Below are 18,235 nucleotides of genomic sequence, written 5' to 3' on the forward strand. Positions count from 1 at the left end.
TCCAGATGAAGTAGCACAATATACAAGGACAAACATACCTTTCCACCTTAGTTGACATTTATTTCCTCTAGCTTTTTTTCCTTAATAAACAGGAAGTCACTTAAAATGCACGGATCTCTCCCGTGACACAATAGTAGTTGTTCTTCGAATTGAAGTTAGCGCAGAATGTACAAGTAAAATGGTATCTTTGCTGTGATGCACACAAAGTGAGCTCATGCTGCATTTAAATGAATTCGATACACTGCCAATTCCTCTGAATACTAATACTAACTACATGAAGTTAATGGTTTACTGGTTTATTGTATCATCTAAGGGTGTACACTGCAAATAGGAAGTAGAAGAAAAATTTAAAATACTCGTACCGATTTTACAATAGTGTCTTTCCAACAGCTACTTCCTATGCTTAATGAAAGATAGCCAAGAGTGGGGTTTTTTTTTTATTTTTAGAACACACAAAGCCAGGATTCTACTAAAAAGTAAAAGCCACACAACCAAATACTTGATCTCATTCGCAGACCTCCACAGACTCTAAAAACTAGTTCTGCAAGGAGAAATGATGGAATTATGCTCCTGCACAGAACTACACCACTTACCACAAGCAGTGGAACAAATGAACACAGAGTGTTGTGCCAGACTGCTGATTTGGGAAGAGATTTCAGGACTTCCCTTCATGGTCACATGTGAGGATAGGTGCTCATATCCCTGCAAAGCTCTCAGACATTTCTTCAGGCCAACAACAGCCCAACTAGATCAAAAAGTTTCTGCCTTTTTGTTCTGCTACTGCCACAAAAGTGAAATAAGAAGTGTTAACAGTAATTACCACATTGGGATGCAAGAATTAGATTCAGATCTCCAACTCCCATGGAGATCACATTCACCCACAGGAGAAACCATAGTGTGGGGATTTGGGTTTTTTTTTTTTGTTGTGGGTTTTGTTTGGGGTTTTTTTATTTGTTTGTTTGTTTGGGTTTTGTTTTTTTTTTTTTTTACCACAGGAGAATTAAACCTACCATGCAATTGAGGATTTTCTCCTCTTATTTGACACTAGAGTCTTGAGCAGGGGGTGGGGTGGGGTGGGGGGTGTTCACCAAACAATGAGAACTCAAAACATTTCTCCTCTTAAACCTGTGAACAGAACAAAACCACTGCTAATAAATCTGAAGCTCATTGGTTAAAATGCTAGTAGTAGTCAGGGAAGCAAGGAACAAATAATAGTTTAGCAAAAGTTCAAAAAATACGGGTCTCCAGTTAAGATTTTGATGTGTAAGTCTTGTGTCTGAATAAAAAGCCTTAAATCATTCACAAGCAAGCCTTCTACCCCAGCCTCCCAAAATACCATGTTCAGATCGTGACCTCAGATGGGGGAAGAGACCATGCCCCTTCTTTTGTTTCAAAGTAGTTCTGAAACCTAAGCTTTATTCTTATAGTGTCTTAACACTGTCTCAAGATGAGATTTTTAGAGCAAGAGGGAGAATGTTAAAAAAAAAAAGTAACAATCACATGATAAACAAGAGGTCCTAAAATTTTTAAATCATCTATATAAATACATTTTAGGGGGAAAAATATCAGTAAGTGCTTCTAGTGACAGGGAAACACCCTTAATTTCTCATAACGTTTTCTATTAGAAATTGTTTTAGCAAGACTAAGTTCTCAACAGTAATGGCTTACATAATGCAGATTTGACTTGTTAACACAGCCAAGAAAAAGCTTCTACCTACCAATACCTGGTCCTGAACTTAAATCAGGTGTCTGCACCTCCTTGTCCAAACCCCAAACATCGGTATTTCCTAATGTTTACAAAGAGTTGAAATCCTTTGTTATAGACAGCACTGCATCAGCTGAAACTGTGTATAAAATTACAAGAAAAAAAAGCATGTTTCGCCTTTGTTTCCCTTTAGCCTAAAATAAGAAGCTGGTGCTAACAAGTTGCCAGAGAAAGGAGCACCTGCAGCTGTGGAATTTACAAGAGCTGATTTTTGTAATCCAAGAAGATAAAAAGCCACTGAACTATGGCTATTTTTTTGTATCAGGGAAACATATGACAGATCGCATCAGCACCTGCAAAATTAAAATGTTTAGCCTCTTTCTACAGATGTAACATTTCTGTACCCTGCCGTGCCTGCAAGTACCATGAGACAACACTTGGCCACATGACAAAATATCTACTATTCACAGTTTCAGAAACAAAAGGATGTTTTTTACCCTTCTGTAAAGTTTTTCAGTGAAATCACTGTTACTTAAAAGGATACAGGAAAAAGATTCGTGCTCTTGTCTCCTTTTTGCACCAAAACCAGGACTTTTGTTTAATAATGCAACAGCCTGTATTTCGAGTTCAAATCACTGTGAGAATTTTGAACACATCTGGGTAATAAACTTACAAAGGGACTAAGATAACAGCTTAAGTTGGGATAAACTGTATCTGAAGCTACCACAGATGCAAACAGTGAGAAAACAGTAATGCATGGAATTCCGACTCTATTAAAAGTAAGCAAAAGGTCAGTACCCGGCAGTAGGCTTTTTAGAGATGTGACCCAGAATGACTTCACTGCAACCTGGGTTAACCTTCACTTAGTCCCAGTATAGCACAGTGTTTCAGTGTGAACTGCATTGTAATTGCATGGAACGCCACAAGTTATTCCAGCATTTCGCTGGGTTTTTTTCCTCATTTAACTTTTCTGAGCAACCTTGAACTGACAGCTGTAGAACGACAGGTCATCTGTTAAGAATATCCCCATCAACAACAGAATGTCAGGCTTCTTTTTCCTGTATTTCCCCTAAAATGATCTATTTTGGATCAAGAGAGATAAGTTTAATTTCTAATATAAGTTTAATTTCTATGCAAATTTAGACCCTTGTTCACATGACCAACAAAAATGTTTTACAGGTTTAAATGAGAGAAAGCTGACACATAAGCCTCTGGCTTTCATTGCTAAAATCCCAGTGACAACCAAGTCATGAGAATCAGGCAATCAGCTGTTAATTATAATAAAGGCACCATCTTGTGTAAAGGTTTTTCTGTTTAACACACTGCCGCTGCTCCTCCTCTGTTCTTAACGCTGTCCACATACGACCTTCCTATGTCAGGAAATACAAGTAGTTTTCTGACCTGCATACTCTCTTAAACTCTGGTCACAAATGCATTCATAAACTTGATACCTTTACACTAAAGGAAGAGTCTAAACTCGTAACTTTTACCAAGCTCACTCCGCACCACTCTCACAGCACCTCAAACTCCCTCCTCCTTAGCTCTGCCACAAACACACTGAAAAAACACTAAAGACCTGTTTTACAGTGCAAAAAGCTGCAGGGTTGCAAGATACGTACTCATCTAATGCATGAAAGCGTAAGCCACAGAACTTCAGAACATGAAATTACTCCTTACATAAAAGGCTGGTTTTCCTTCAGAAGTCTATTTCAGGAAAACTATCAGTGTCCCAGTGTCCTCACAAACAATATAAGCATAGCAGCTGTTTACATCACACAGTATCACTTCACAAATGTCAGCTAATCATTATAATGAATTAAAGAATTTTTTTTTTCTTAATAAATTCCTACCAAGCTACATTATAGTCTTAGAAGATCCTAACATGCTTGCAACCAGCCAAGAGAAGCAGGTGGATCTCCCCTATCTACAACAATATCAAACCAAATACAAAGCGTAATGTCTTTGGATAAACACGCAAGAAAATACATTTATTAAGGCAAACAAAACGTGCCTGAAAGCCTCAACAGAACTCCACACAGCAGCAAGGGAAGCAGAGCCCGGTCCCACCAAGTTGGTCCCTGGATTTTGTGTGCAAGGCTCTGCCTCACCTTTTCTTATCCACTCTGTTTATCTCCTGTAGTTTCGTTCCATATGAAGAAGTGCTAAACTTAGAACAGTGTTTGGATGCAATTTCTTCGCTGACAGAGAAAAGGCTCCGCAAAAGCTTTCTGCACCAACAGGAAAGAAACAGGCCTGGGTTTACGCAGGCAGACACAGCTTGAATCATTACAGGACTCTAGTTTAAAAAACAAAACAGAGATGAAAACTTGCTTTTCTCCTAGAAGTGAATGGAATTACTTGCTTTCAATCCTTCCTCAATAACCAAAAGCCCAACTAGAAAAATGTGGAAAAAAAATTTCCACTAAGTTCCCACTGAGATGAAGAAGAATTAGAGTTAACTTCTATCTAAATTAATTTTAAAAAACACAATGTCTTTGCCTGTGAAGGACATGATAGGAGCTTATAGAAGCCATTTCTCCCACATTGCCTTAAAGCATGAGCAAGAACCTCAAAAGTTTTAAGACTCTACTTGACTTACAAGCATCTTCTAATGAATAACTGAGACTTCCTGTAAAACCTGGCAGAGCACTTGGGGAGGGACTGTAAGGAACTTGCTTTTTTTTTTTCGTATCTCCTACTTCCTTTTCATAAAAGCCCTACTAGCGGTTAGCCTTGAAAACTCCGAAGCGTCACAAAAACTCTTAACCTTTTCCTTTAGCAATTTCAAACATGAGAAAGACTTCACTAAATGTGACACTGCATAGTTCACAAGCTCTGAAAAACTAGAACTTCCCCAAAATTTTATTCAAGAGAAAGGAAAACCAGCAGACTGTTTCAAAACGCAACTGCACTGAGATCACCAATTGTGCGAGTGGGCATATATCCAGACAGCTAGGTCAGCAGGCCGAGGTGTACAGCAAGCTCAACACCTGCCTTGACACTTACCCTGCTTACCTAGAATGACAGAGTTCTTCACCCCACTTCACTTTTTCTTCTCCCCCCGCCGCCAGTATTGAAGTAAGGTAGACTGCACTCATACACTAGTGATACTCCAGGCAAAGCTATCTCAGCACGTCAGGTCACAAAAAAGTTTTCCAGTGTAAACAGGCCCTTGAAGCCGCTGAACTGAAATGCAAGTAGTGCAAAATGTTACCCCTATCCCACTAGTGTTTTTTCAAACTTTTATTGTCATCAACAGCTATTAGTAAATAGTAACTTTAACTTACACAGCTGTACCTTTCTTTGTATTATGGATGGGATACTCATTCTGAGATACTCAGTGATGCTAGAAAAAGCAAAGATGAAAGAGTACCCTTCCAAAAAGGGAGGCTGGTTCAAAGGAAGCAAGAAAACAGCTAAGTTCTGTAAGCAAATCTGATTGCAGTGCAGTTATACGCTGAGTGGGAGCACAGAGACAGGTTAAACAGGGCAGCGGGGCGGTGAAGAAGATAGCAAACTTGCTTGGGCTGTTAACCTTTCGGAGTAAGTATTAAATAAAACCAATCTGTTTAATTCTCAGACAAGAACTTTCAACAATAACATTCCTTGGGTGTGCAAACAAGAAAAATCCTGGTCAGCAAAGCTTAAGAAGATTAGCATACAGCCTTTAAGGGTCCATTAGGTCCTTTCAAACTGCAAAGGCTCCCCCACAATTTAAAACTGAGTTACCCCAAACTCAGCACCACCCTTGCCAGAAAACACATCTCTTCCTTGAAGCTGAGTTTGCCAGTGCTAGGAAATCCCGCTGCTCCACCTGCAAGGCTTCAGCACCAACCAAAACAGCTGATGCGGGCATACAGTTCACCACAACAGTGCAGTAACACGTGCCACCGAGTATCTAGCTATCACCCAGCTCTGAGAAGCGGAAGAGTGCAGTCCACAAGACAGGACAGACAGTAGCACACAACACACAGGTGATATCTAGAAGCTCAGTGAAACACTGCATATACACATGCATTTTCTGAGAATCCGTTACAATTTCAGCTTCAAATAGTAGCAACAATGGAAATACCAGAAACTTAAGGAGGCAGAGTATCCATAAGCACCAAAAATAGCACTACCACCCTCTCCACTACTGGGAATAATGCAACAACAAAGTGAATACAGAGTGTTGTTTATGAGGACAAGTTCCGCAATGAAGAGATTTTTCCAGACACATCTTATACCAACTGGAATGCACAATTATTCTTTTGCAGGATTAGAAGAATCCAGAAATCAAACAACCACACCCACAGGATCTTTAGCTGGAAGAAACGAAAGGCAGACTCCACGTGATTTGGAGAAGGATCACAAATCACTAAACCATCTATATTCTTGGGAACCAATGCAACTAGTGAAAGAATGTATGGAGTAGTTATGACACCACAAATATCAGAAATGGCCGTAGCATATACAAGAATTGTAAGTGTTTTCATAATGAAAGAATCTGCCATCAGAAATCCTATATAAACCAGTTGCTTCCAACATCCTAAGTGTAGTTCTTGCTTCTACCTGATGTTTCAATTCCACCACTCAAAGAACTGGCAGCTCTTTTTCACAACACTGCTACTCTCAAGTCAGTTTTTCCATAAACCGAATTCTGAAACATGTATTCTCTAAAGCTCTTCAAATAAAATGTCTCATTCTAAGAGAGGGGAAAAAATACGTTTGATGACAACTCATAATTTAGCCTGTTCTGAGAAACCTGAAAATTAGCTGAAAAGAGATACGAACATAAGTAATGTAAAAGCAGGTTAACAGAGTCACTTTTGATCAGTTAGAAAAGCTAAATATCTTAAAGTCTAAGTGATTTTAAAAATATCTGCTGACTAATATCTTAATGGTTGTTGAGACAGACAGTACAACAGCATTTTTTGAGACATCTGATTTGGGGTTTTTTTCTACTAGTAAGGCAGCTCATTAGCTCAATGCTATTTGGCAAATATCCAATGAATACTTGAGAAGCTCTCTGAACAGTCTAAGAAAATCTATGTTTTCCTCTTAGCCCTACATTGCCTTCAGCAGCTCTCACCCCACTTCCACACACACCCCCAACTTCCAGCTCTCTCTCCTCCCTTCCTCCACACAACCTCCTTCTCCGTACAACCTGTTTCCTCCTTGGACGGATTTTCACCATGCTCCTGCCCTGCCAGGGGCCTCACTGCTGCCAGCACCCGCACGCCTCTGCAGAGGAGCCCCAAGTCTCAGCTGAGCAAGACCCCACGCTGCAGCGCTTCCCCATCGCTCACCCTGGCATAGCTGGTTTGCAGCTCGCCCGCAGCGGGCCGCGCTCACCGCTCTTCATTGAAGACAAGGGAAAATACCGCCATGCAAAGATGCGATCGAGCTGCTAGCCTGCAGAGAGCGTGCCTTCGGCCTCCGCCACAGCACAGCACCGCACCGCACCGCACGGCACGCCGCTCCCCAGTACGGCGGCAGCAGTCACTTCCCGTTATCGCCGTTACCCGCACGGCCCCGAGTAACGCAGCCGAGCGGCCAAACCCGGCAGGCAGCGACTGCTCCGGTAACTCGGGAACTCCAGCCTCCCCGGCGAGCACACGCTCACCGGCTCCCCGCTCCAAGCACTTCCCTGCCGGCAACCCCGCACGCCAGGCAGGCCGGCTCCCGCTCCGCGACCCGGGCGGGGGACATCGCACCCAGCCGCAGAGCGGCGAGGCCACGGCCACGGCCCGGCCCGGCGCCTCCGACCCAGCCCGCGGCCGCTTCGCGCCGGTGCGCGCCCGCCGCGGCCAGCGGGGCTGGCGCTCGGCCGGGCCGCGCCGCAGCCCCCCGCGCCCTGCCCCACGGGAGCGCCCGCACGGGAGGCTCCCGCTCCCGCTCCCCCGCCGCCGGGCGCGGCCCCCTCGGGCTCCGCCCGGGGCCGGCGGCCCGCGACCATCCCCGTCCCACCCGGCTGCCCGCCGTCCCTCGGCGCCGACACCGGCAGCCGCCGCCGAGCCCAGCCGCCGCAGCCCCTTCCCGCCGCTCACCCAGAAGGGCTCGTAGGCGTCCGCGCTGCAGAAGTCCTCGATCCCCATGGGGCGCGGCAAGGCGGCCGCGGGCTCCCGCGGCAGCGCTGCGCTTCCCCCTCCGCACCTCTCCGTGCCCGGGCGGCGGCGGCGGGCGGGCGGGGACGGGCCGGCAGCGCCAGCGCGGCGCCCCGATTGGCTCCGCGGTCACGGGGATGCCGAGCCCCGCCGGCGCTGCCGCCCGCGCTGCGCGGCCCCGCCTCGGCGGGGGCGGGCGGCGCGGCGCGGCGCACCCCGGGCTGCCCCGGCGGCGGCGGCGGCGGCCGCCCGTCACCTCCGCACAGGCGGCGGCCCGCGGCCCCGCCCCGGGCGGAGGACGGGCCCAGGAGGCGGCGAGCTCGGGCAGCGCCCACGCGTGCCTTTGTTCCACACGCAGGGCCCCGCGCCCCCCTCAGCCGAAGCGGGGCGGCAGCGCTGCCCCCCGGCGCTCCTCCGCCTCGCCTCCCTGCCCGCCTCGGCCGCCCCCAGCCGCCCGCCGGGCCCGACCGGCTCCGCGGCACCCCCCCTTCCCCGCGGCACCCCCCCCGGGCGCAGGGTCCCCACGCGGCCCCCGTGGGGAGGCACCGGCCTGCCCCGCCGGCACCCGGGCCCCGCGGGCCAGAGCCAAGGCACCGTCCTCGGGGAGGCCACGGTGAAAGCCTGGGCTCACCTTCAGCTCTTTCGCTTTTCCGCGTGAAGCAGTTAAACTGGTTTCAAAGCCCTGAACTAGTTCAAGCTGACTCCCATAGAACTGTTCAGGTTGGAAAAGCCCTTTAAGATCACCCAGTCCAACCATTAACCTAACACTACCAAGTCCACCGCTAAACCAGTTAAGGGTAGAGTAGCAATTTCGTGCTTCCTGGCTTGGTGGCTGGATTATTTTTAATGAAAGTAAAAACTAGGAATCATTAAGATTAGAAAGGACCTCTAAAACCATCTGTCCAACCATCAACCCAACACCACCTTGTCCACTAAACCGTGTCCCAAAGTGCCACGTCTACCCGTTTTTTGAATGCTGCCAGGGATGGTGACTCCGCCACCTCTCTGGGCGTGCACTGAACCAAAGTAACTTCATCCACAACCACATCTGCACCAAAATACGTACTGGTTGAAATAAGTGCACAACCCCTGCGGTTGCATTTAGCTGTGCCTCACTGTGCGCTCTTCACGCCCTATTTAAAATGCAGGGTGGTTACATACTACCCTAGAGTGACATCTGAAAGATTTAGTCACAGGAGTTACATAAAGAACCTCAATTTAAAATGTCCTTTTTGCATCCAAAGCAATTACGGTAACGGACAAAGTTGTTAGAAAAGAGGCAGGTCTCCTTTTGTCTAATGTATAACTAAAAAGCAAGCATCACACGTACAAAAACGTATCACAGATTGCTTCTTTACTCACCTACACGCCTTAGCTGCAGATTCAGAGCTGTGCTGGTGGCCAGCTGTGGCCAGGCTGCCCACCCGACTGCGGCATTTCTGGTCTGTCCCCCGGCTCTCTCCCTCCCAGGGTGTCAGGTCAAGGAACAGCAGCAGCAGCGTGCAGCCCACGTTGAGGTCAGGTGTGCCTTCATGAACTGAGCAGCAGCATCATAGAAGGATCAAACCAAACAAATTGGGTGTAGCTATACAAGTTTGTGTAAGTTTAACCCATACCTTAGTTCATACCATGTTAAAGTATTTATAGTATTGCAAGAGAACAGCTAAATGTTGAAGTCTGCTTCCCCTTATTTGTGTTAAGAGTATTTCTGTCCTGTTTTGTGCACTCTCTACATTCATCTTAACAGTCCTATCAAATACCTTGGTGGGTTGGTTTTGGTGCCTCAATGCTCACTATGACTCCTGTTGAAAAAGTTACATCACACTCTCCAATGTCTGCTATCCTACTGCCCCTCAGCTCTAAGGAATATTTTTTTTTCTTGGCTGCTCTTCAGCGCATATAAATGATAATAGCTCTGACAATTAATACAAGCTATCCCATAGTTAATTTGGAAGACCTTGTCTTTTTTAATAGTGCTATTAATAAAATAGTAAACCAGAAGAAATGCTAAATAGATAATACAACCTCTAAGACCTTACACTTTTGCACGTATTCTGTGTGCAATAATAGAATATAAACTTATGGTTGAAATGATACAGCAGAAAATTATTTCGGATATAGAGACCATATGCAGGGATTGTTCCAAACAAGAAGACAGTAAATAAGCATGAAGTGAGGAGGGTGAAAAAATACGTTTCTACCCACACATTTTTCTCCAGATACTATTGTATGCTAAAACACTAACAAAACTTAAGTCACACTTTCAGGATTCAAACTTTCCAATTACCTCAGTATAAGAATTTTTTTCAGCCTCAAACTGTCCCTGCACCAATGGTCATGCACCAGGTCAATGATGTTTCTCATCAAATAAAGATACTTGGATCTGCACCTCAAATTAGTTCCCTCCCAATTAATTCCATCTCCTTCCCTCAAAACTCTAAGCAACAGCAACAACAAAGATGTAAACCAAAGCACAGTCAAAATGCAGAGTAAATAATTAATGTGAGGGGAAGCAGAAGAGTTCAGAAGCAAAATGTAACAGACTCAAAATATTTGTTGTGGAGGAGAAAAACCAGAACTGACACAAGCCCAAACCTGCAAAGAGATACAGAACCAAGATCCGAGTACCAGAAAGTCACCAAATGTGGATTTCACAAACCACTGTTACAACAGCATCCTTTAAAACACAGATTAATACATAAAATGGAAACGGCAATCTTATTTTAAAAGGCATTTCCTCGTGAAAAAAAAAAAAAACACCCTACAAAATTCTATTTTGGACTCTAAACTTTGCTTTGTAGGATAAAAATTAAAGCTGGAGAGGCAATACAGGGTGGAAAACAGCAACAACTGGAAATTAGGTGTAATAGAACAGCGACCCACAACAGCATGGAGAAATTTGGAAGGATGCCGGAAAAATGCTTTGACTGTGAAAATGCCATGCATGTTGAAGGTTAAGTGGTCGTCCATCACCAGAGTTGCACCAGGGATGCGGGCAGCACACTTAGGACAGCCAGAGGCACTTACTGCTGCTGACTCACTGGAAGCTGCTGCTGTGTTAAAGGAACACATCAACCTCACCATTACTTTGAAAGACTTTTTTTTCCCTGAATTTTACTTATTACGCCCCGCCAGAGATTCTTTGGAAGGTCATAATATAAACAGTTTCTTTAGAGGAAATGTCAAAAAAACCAAACAAAAAAATCGCAACAAAAAACCCCAGCCCACACTTCAAGGCTGTAAGCGTTCTACTGCTTAAGCAGACTCACATTCTCCTTCAAGCCGAAGCAGGCTGCCCCATCTAGACCATGACAAATCCAGTTTGGTCATCCACACGGGCTGCATTTCCTTTGGGAAATACTTAATTCGTTGACAAAATAAATAGTCGACTCATCCCAGCAACACGTAGCATACGTGCATGCCTCCAGACACAGCAGGGATCCTCAGGGACTTGCAAGCAACACCCAGCGTGCGGCTACACTTTGGCAAGTCCTTCTAATTAAAAGCTCATCTTTGGCGAGTCCTTTTAATTAAAAGCTCATCTTTGGCGAGTCCTTTTAATTAAAAGTTCGTCTTTCAGGGACCCGGCAGAAAACTCCTCCGCTATGCATCAGGGAGAAATTCTCACTCATTCTCCATGTTGCCTTTTTTTCCTTTTCTCCCCCCACCAATAAAACACATCGACAACCTTTGAAATTACAGCGGGGATAAAGCACAGCAACCCCGAAACGCCGCCCGCCCCGCCCCCCCCCGCCCCAGCGGGCAGGACGGCACTACGGGCAGGCACAGGCACGGTACCGAGCGGTAACTCCATAGACACGGCGAAGGCACTGCTAATCACTTTACCCCGGCTCGTCCCGGCCCGCGGGCGCCCGGCAGCACAGGGACGGGACGGGACGGGGCAGCCGCTCCCCCCGCGGGGTCCCCGCCCGCTCCCGCCCGCCCGCTCTGGCCCCAGGGAGCGCGCGTCCCCGCCCGCGCGCCCTCCCCGGCTCGAACCGCCCGCACCGGCCGCCGGCGCCGCCCGATTGGCTGGCGCGCGCCGAGAGGCGGGGCCGGCAGGCGCCCGCTCCCGTCCGCCAGCACCGCGCCTGCGCGGCGGCCGGCGCGCGGCCTCATCCGGGGCCTTGGCGCGGCCGTTCGGCGATGGCGACGGTGGCGGAGCTGAAAGCAGGTGGTGGGCGTGGGCAGCCCCAGGGGGCGGTGGAGGCGCCTCGGGACGCTGAAACGGCGGGCAGCCGGGCTTCCCTCACACACCCGGCGGCCGGGCTGGATCTCGTAGTCGGCGCGGGCGCTAACGGGGGCCGCCGGCTCCTCACACCGCCGGTCGGGGAGCCGTGGGGGAGACGTCCCTAAGCCTCCACACAAGCACTCTGCCCTTGTCATTTATCTTGGCCTGGTTTTCACTCGCTAAAAACACCTTGGTCCAGTAATATCTCGCTTCTGAAATTGCTAGGACGTATGTTTACTAAAAAACCCATAATTGTGACTTATTTGAAGGCTTACTTTTTATCTGTAACGTTCTTGCAGTTGTTACCTACTGGCATATGCACAGGTGCCGATATCTTATCTCTATTTCACTGAATATGCCAAAATTATGTTTGTATTGTGGATGATAAATGCTGCTTGAATACGTTTGGCTTCATGTTAACAGATTTTTTTATGGTAATAGTTTTAAAGGACACACTGGAAAAAAGAGGCGCTCTTGGACAAATAAAGGCAAGGATCAGAGCTGAAGTTTTTAATGCACTGGATGACCGAAGTGAACCACGGCCACCACTGTCTCATGAAAATCTCTTAATCAACGAACTAATTCGTGAATACCTGGAATATAACAAATACAAATACGCAGCATCTGTCTTAACTGCAGGTATTGGGGCTGAATTTTTGTTGTCATCGCTCTATTCATAGCCATTTATTGTTTGGTTGAGTACTGATACGCCACTGATGCTACAAAATTAATAAGTGGGACCAAGCTGCACGATCTTGTCTTCCCTTAGAAATAAATAAGATATGAACACTCTCTTCACAGGTTTACTTGCTGCATTAAGCCAAATCTACCATTAGTTTTCAAGAAAACTTACCCTTTCCTTATCCTTGGGGTAAACGCTTTGGCAGAGCAGTTGATGCAGGAGCAAGAAAACTTGCTAACAGCCTGCAAAGTCAAAATACCTGTCTTGAAATATCTGCTTTTTTTTTTTGGAAAATGGCTAACAATATTTTTAAAGCATATATTGCATTTTTTTTAATTGGCATTTTGGTAAAATAAAAAACTAGAAATCCTACAAATGAACAAAATTTCTTTGAGGAATAATGTAAACTAAAGTAATACGTATGTAAAGTAGTTGATAGTCTAAATTACAGCAGTTCTGGCAATTCAAGCATATAGACTGTATCAGAAACATGATCAGATGTCCTCAGCTTAAATAACAAAAAAAGACTGTGAAGAAGGTCCATATTTTTTAACAGCTGCAGTTAAGTATTACAGCTACTGGCTGTGCTAAAATACCAATATTTGAGAGCTGTTTAGACTGCAAACGTCTAAATGGGAGCCATAATTTATATGTTACAGCACTTATTTATTTTTGCAGCTATTGCTAACTTATATTTGAAATTCAAAGTTCCGTAGCTGTGCTTAGATACAGTAATTACATTCACTATTTATTAATTTGATATGTTTCACTCTATTAAAATTACAGGCACAAAGGTTCATCTTGAGAAGAGGGAATGGAGACAGTCTATGTAGTAGTTAATGTATGGAATCTGTTTGATAACAGTACTTCTTCAGAGAAAGAGTTGTTTGCCTGATTAATTTATCTTTCTACTGTAAGGTTTCTTTAATATTTTTTTTAGATTTCTTTAGAGTAAAGATAAAAATTGCCATGCACTATTGTAAATTATATGAGTATGAAGCACTAATGTTTAAGTGAGTTCCCTGGAATTACAATATACTGTTAGATATTAGTAGTCTAAAAGGGAGGTGTGTGCTCTCATTCTCTTTTGAAGTCTCCTGAGCAGTCTTTAAAAAAGGCAATTGGTGATGTTTTTCTTAACAGTCTTAAGAATTTTGGGGAAACCTCTTTTCCAGAATCTGGCCAGCCTGAAGTGCCCTTGGATAGGCAGTTTCTTGCCAAAGAGCTGAACATAGTTGAAGACGCAAATGGAAAATCCATGTAAGGAGTGATTTTGGAATGCACAGTTCTGTTCTGCATACATTTTTCTCTTTAATGTTATTATCAATCACATAAATGTTCTCACCAACTGAAGTGTGACTAGATCACCAGGCTGCTCTGACATGCCGGATTCAAACTCACAATGTCAAACATGGGGCCATTTTCAAACATACTCAAAACTAAAATTTAATTCTGCCAACTATACAGCATTCTCCAGATAGTGTACTTGCACACCAAAATACAAGTCTCTTACCAATACAGTCTTCCCTATAGTCAGAAGCAGAAAACAGATACGCTCTTTGCATATCAGTGAGTTGCTTTGTAGAGCAATAAAAAGATTCTTGTGTTCTGAGATTAGATACAAATTCATAGTGCTCCAATAAGAACGCGTTAATGAGCTAGGGTACTGAAGTAGGTTTAAAACATTCAGTGTTCTCTGTAGCTTGTGCTGGCAGAATCTGCCAGGTGCTCAGGAAGAATCAAGTTTGGGATGCCCACCAAAGTCTGATCCTTCGTACTGCACGCGTGCGAATGTGGATCTGTGTTCTTGTGCTAAGCATGCTCCAGTTCTTCGCTTGCAGGAGATCTAGAGCTCAGTTGAGAGTGTCTCTTAGTGCAAGCTTTTTAGGAGAGTTGGTGTTCGGGGTGGGCTTAGGTCTGTGCTTATTTATGTAATGACACTTGACATAATGTATTTTAAATAATTATTCTGAAGACATCTGTACATACTCTAGAAGTAAACATTAAGGTCTCAGAAGTTCTGAAAAAAGGGTGGGTTTTTTAATGCTCAGTATTTCACAGACTTCATAGACTGCTTTTGTCATTTCTCTCTTAAGCAGACCTCTCTTGTATGGAATTATCTCTCATTTCTTACATGGTGGTAAAGAAGAAAGTACCCAGAATACCCTTCCAAAAGTGTCTTTGCTGAATTATCCGAAGCAGAACCTTGGCAAACCACCTACTGAGAGAAATCAAAAAGGTGGGTGTGGATATGGGGTCATTTTTGCGGAAGTTTTATTTGTGACTAGATTTTCTATATGATACAGCATAAACATGCAGATGGACACCATGTACCTCCTCTGTGCAAGGAATGCTTCGAGCTGACGCCTCTTTTATAAGAAACATTCTTCAGCAGAACGGTGTTTATACCTCAAAAATACCATTAAGCTGTGTGACCCGAGCATACCTGCTGCTCATATATTCATTTAAGAAACTCAAGGAAGACCCACACATGATCTCTAAAACAAGCGTATATGTGCCTTTGTTTAAATAAGTGACCAACTTACACCAACTCTTAGGCCTGCTTCTCTCTGCCAGTATGCTAATGGGACAGCATATACGGCATACAAATCTGATTGCCCTCGGAGGTGCTTGACTGGCCTTAAACATGTCAGTAGTAGAACTTTCTCTCTTATATGGGAATGTATTTTATTTATAAAGCAGACACTTTTAAAAATTGCAGACAGCCAATTTTATATAATTTCTCAACAGTGCAAGGTACTGTGAAGCTCCTGTTACCTTGTGGTAGCTGCAACTGCTTGTTAGTTACTAGAGGGAAGAGGAAAAAAAACCTAACTATTTAGCTTTATTCTCTTAAGGCTTTTGGACTGTTAAAACTGAAAACTCATTTAAATTGGACAGCTGTGCTATTCTAATTAGTTTTGCAGCTCTGCAGTTACTGGTAAAGACCAGAAAATACTAATATCCCAATGCTCAGTATCAGAAAGGTCATCCACCAAATTGCTTTACCATTTTCCTAAAAGTTAAACTGGCCGAATTGTACTCCCTTATACTATTACAAATCTGGAATGGGTCAGCTAGAGACAGTCTTATTACATTAGCAATTTAATAGAAGAATTTAACCTAAATTCTCAGTAAAGTATGTTAAATAGTGGGTGTATCTCTTTGTTTCTCATCTGTTTTAACTTACCTAATTTCTGTAGAAAGTTCTTAACTCTTTAGCCGTCAATTTTGTATATGGGCATAAACCTTTTCTGAGGACATAATTCACATCCCATTGACTGCAGAAGCTTAAGCTCCAAGTTCATTGCTCTATACTAGAACACTACTAAATCTTATTTTCCCTTTCTGGTCTGCTTTTTGACTGGTTACAATTCATACTGCCTAAGCTACATAATGAGAGGGATCGTTGGTCCAGTTTTTTCCTTCAAAGAGTCTGCTTGGCATATTACTTCACTTTCCACTGTGAGCATTTAGTACTATTGCGTTAGTACTATCAACTATTTCTTTTTTATCCAAAAATTTGAAAAATATGAGGCTTGAGATATTACTGACATCTAAAAAGTGTGAGAGAAGTACTAAACGACTTAACAGTTAATTCATCGAGACAATGTTGTTTCCCTTCTGCCAGAAGAGGGGGCTGAAGAAATAAAATTTCAATACCGAAACTGCTATAAATGATCTCTTTGTTAGAGAATAATTACTCCTATCAGAAGTTTCTCCATTTCTGAAATCAAATTCAGTGTATAGAAGAATTGTTTTTAAAGTATAACTTTGTACCTCAGTTCTGAAATTGACTCTGTGCAGGGTCACTTTGCCCTGTTGACTCTAATATAATTTCACGTGGGGATTTAATTGTTTAGAGTTAGTTACAAAACTCAGGATTAAGCATGCCAGCATAACTCATGACAGCACACTGCTTTTTGAACTAAACAAAAATATAACCGTTTTAAGGCTTTTAACCTTTAAGTAACTGTAGTCTGGAATTACTTTCTGCATGTGTTTGTGGAATATGTCAGTGGAGACCTAAAGGCAGGAGGTTTAAAATACTAATTATCTAGCTATTTTAATTAGGCTGCATATTAAGATAAGTCCATTCATAAATTCAATCCTCCAAGTCCCATATTTTAACATCTAACTTGCTTTTCGTATTAGAAATTATCTTGCTTATTTAGTTGAATTAATATTCCAATAAACTGGTATACAGACTGGGAATCCTGATAAAACATATGGAATCTGGTGTTTCTGTTAGTTCATTCACTGTAGCTGATTTGAAGTTGTCCAAAATCTAATCTTTGTTAATGCAAAGATCTCTCATGGAAGAATACATTTGTAAAATTGCCCGAGTTTCCTATACCTTCGATATTCTGTATCAAAGTTGGTAATAGTAGAAAATAACACTTGCGCCTTTGGATCTCCAGATGCGTGAGAATATTTATATCTGTGCTTCATTTTCAGATAGAATTCCAGAACCAGGAAGAATGGCTGGCATGAGCATTGAAGAGCCTCTTGTTTTACAAAGTATAAACAGATGATATCTTTCATATGCGAATTTCTCGTGTAAAGTTCTGTAAGAGTCAATTTAGGAAATTCTTCTTTGCATCAATTTCCCCAATATGTCCAGTGGGACCATTTCTGCTTGTTAGATCTACCCATGAGACAGGATGATGGGGTCATACTTACTGTCAGTGAAAAAAATGTTAGCAAAGGCTCTCTTCCTCCAGGGCTGATAGAAGGAAGACTGCATATGAAGTCAGATTAGTGAAGCATGTGTCTAGAATTGGGCTTAAAAATACTGTTTTTACTTTATAAAAACTATCAGATAAGTTATAATTTCTGCACTTTCCTAATTATGTTATGTCTTTGTGTGTCTTTCCTGTGTTTTGAAATAAAATGTTTAGGTTTTATTCTGTATGGTACTTTGAAAGTCTTCAAACTAAGCATTTCGATCATTCTTCTTTAAAAAGAAGAAGCTGCTACTTTTGGATAAGTGTGGGAAAATAAATTTGAATAGAAAATTGAAGTGCTTTAGAGGAATAGTTGTTTTTAATTCTCCGGAAATGAGGACTATATTTATCTTTGTGCCAGCAAACAAATGACAGTAAGTCTTTTCCATCTGGAGTTGCTATAAATTGTATGGTGTAACACTGAGTATGTGGGAGGAACTTCTGGTTTTTTCCCCCCAAACAACATGAAACTCAAGTCAGGCAAAGCTAAAAATAAAACTGATGGTACATTACCAATTCCCAAACTTTTTTTAGCTGAGGTATTTACAGGTTTTGAAATGGTAATTTATTTTAAAAGCCAAATTTACAGGGGTACATCAAAAATAACAGGTTAGCTATTTTTCCTCTACTGATTTGAACAAAGTGTATAGATATCAATGTTTCCAGTGGTACTGAGAGGAGTTTTGTGTAAATAAATTTTTAGGGTTGCGTTCTTAATCTTAATTGTTAAGATAAATGGCACGGTAAGTGGGGAAAAAAGAGAGGAAGAGAACACGCAGTTTGTGTATTTAAGTGAAAGGACCC

The 18,235-nt window shown here is 43.3% G+C and overlaps 1 protein-coding gene across 4 annotated transcripts; it reads left to right on the forward strand.

Annotated features, from left to right (window-relative positions):
• Positions 1 to 11,922: 11,922 nt before the first annotated feature.
• Positions 11,923 to 17,463, forward strand: CEP20 (centrosomal protein 20). Of its 4 annotated transcripts, none has more exons than XM_075718863.1 (5): positions 11,923 to 11,965; positions 12,464 to 12,661; positions 13,880 to 13,964; positions 14,801 to 14,943; positions 17,163 to 17,463. In XM_075718863.1, exons 1-5 carry the CDS (start codon positions 11,938 to 11,940, stop codon positions 17,237 to 17,239), a joined length of 531 nt encoding a protein of 176 aa, XP_075574978.1. In that variant the 5' UTR covers positions 11,923 to 11,937; the 3' UTR covers positions 17,240 to 17,463. The 4 variants fall into 4 exon arrangements, with proteins under 4 accessions (XP_075574978.1, XP_075574979.1, XP_075574980.1 ...); XM_075718864.1 differs by having other exon boundaries at positions 14,804 to 14,943; XM_075718865.1 differs by lacking the exons at positions 14,801 to 14,943; positions 17,163 to 17,463 and having other exon boundaries at positions 13,880 to 13,968.
• Positions 17,464 to 18,235: the final 772 nt, after the last annotated feature.

The sequence above is a fragment of the Pelecanus crispus genome, chromosome 11 (assembly GCF_030463565.1).
Source record: "Pelecanus crispus isolate bPelCri1 chromosome 11, bPelCri1.pri, whole genome shotgun sequence".
In the NCBI taxonomy this organism is placed as follows: domain Eukaryota; kingdom Metazoa; phylum Chordata; class Aves; order Pelecaniformes; family Pelecanidae; genus Pelecanus; species Pelecanus crispus.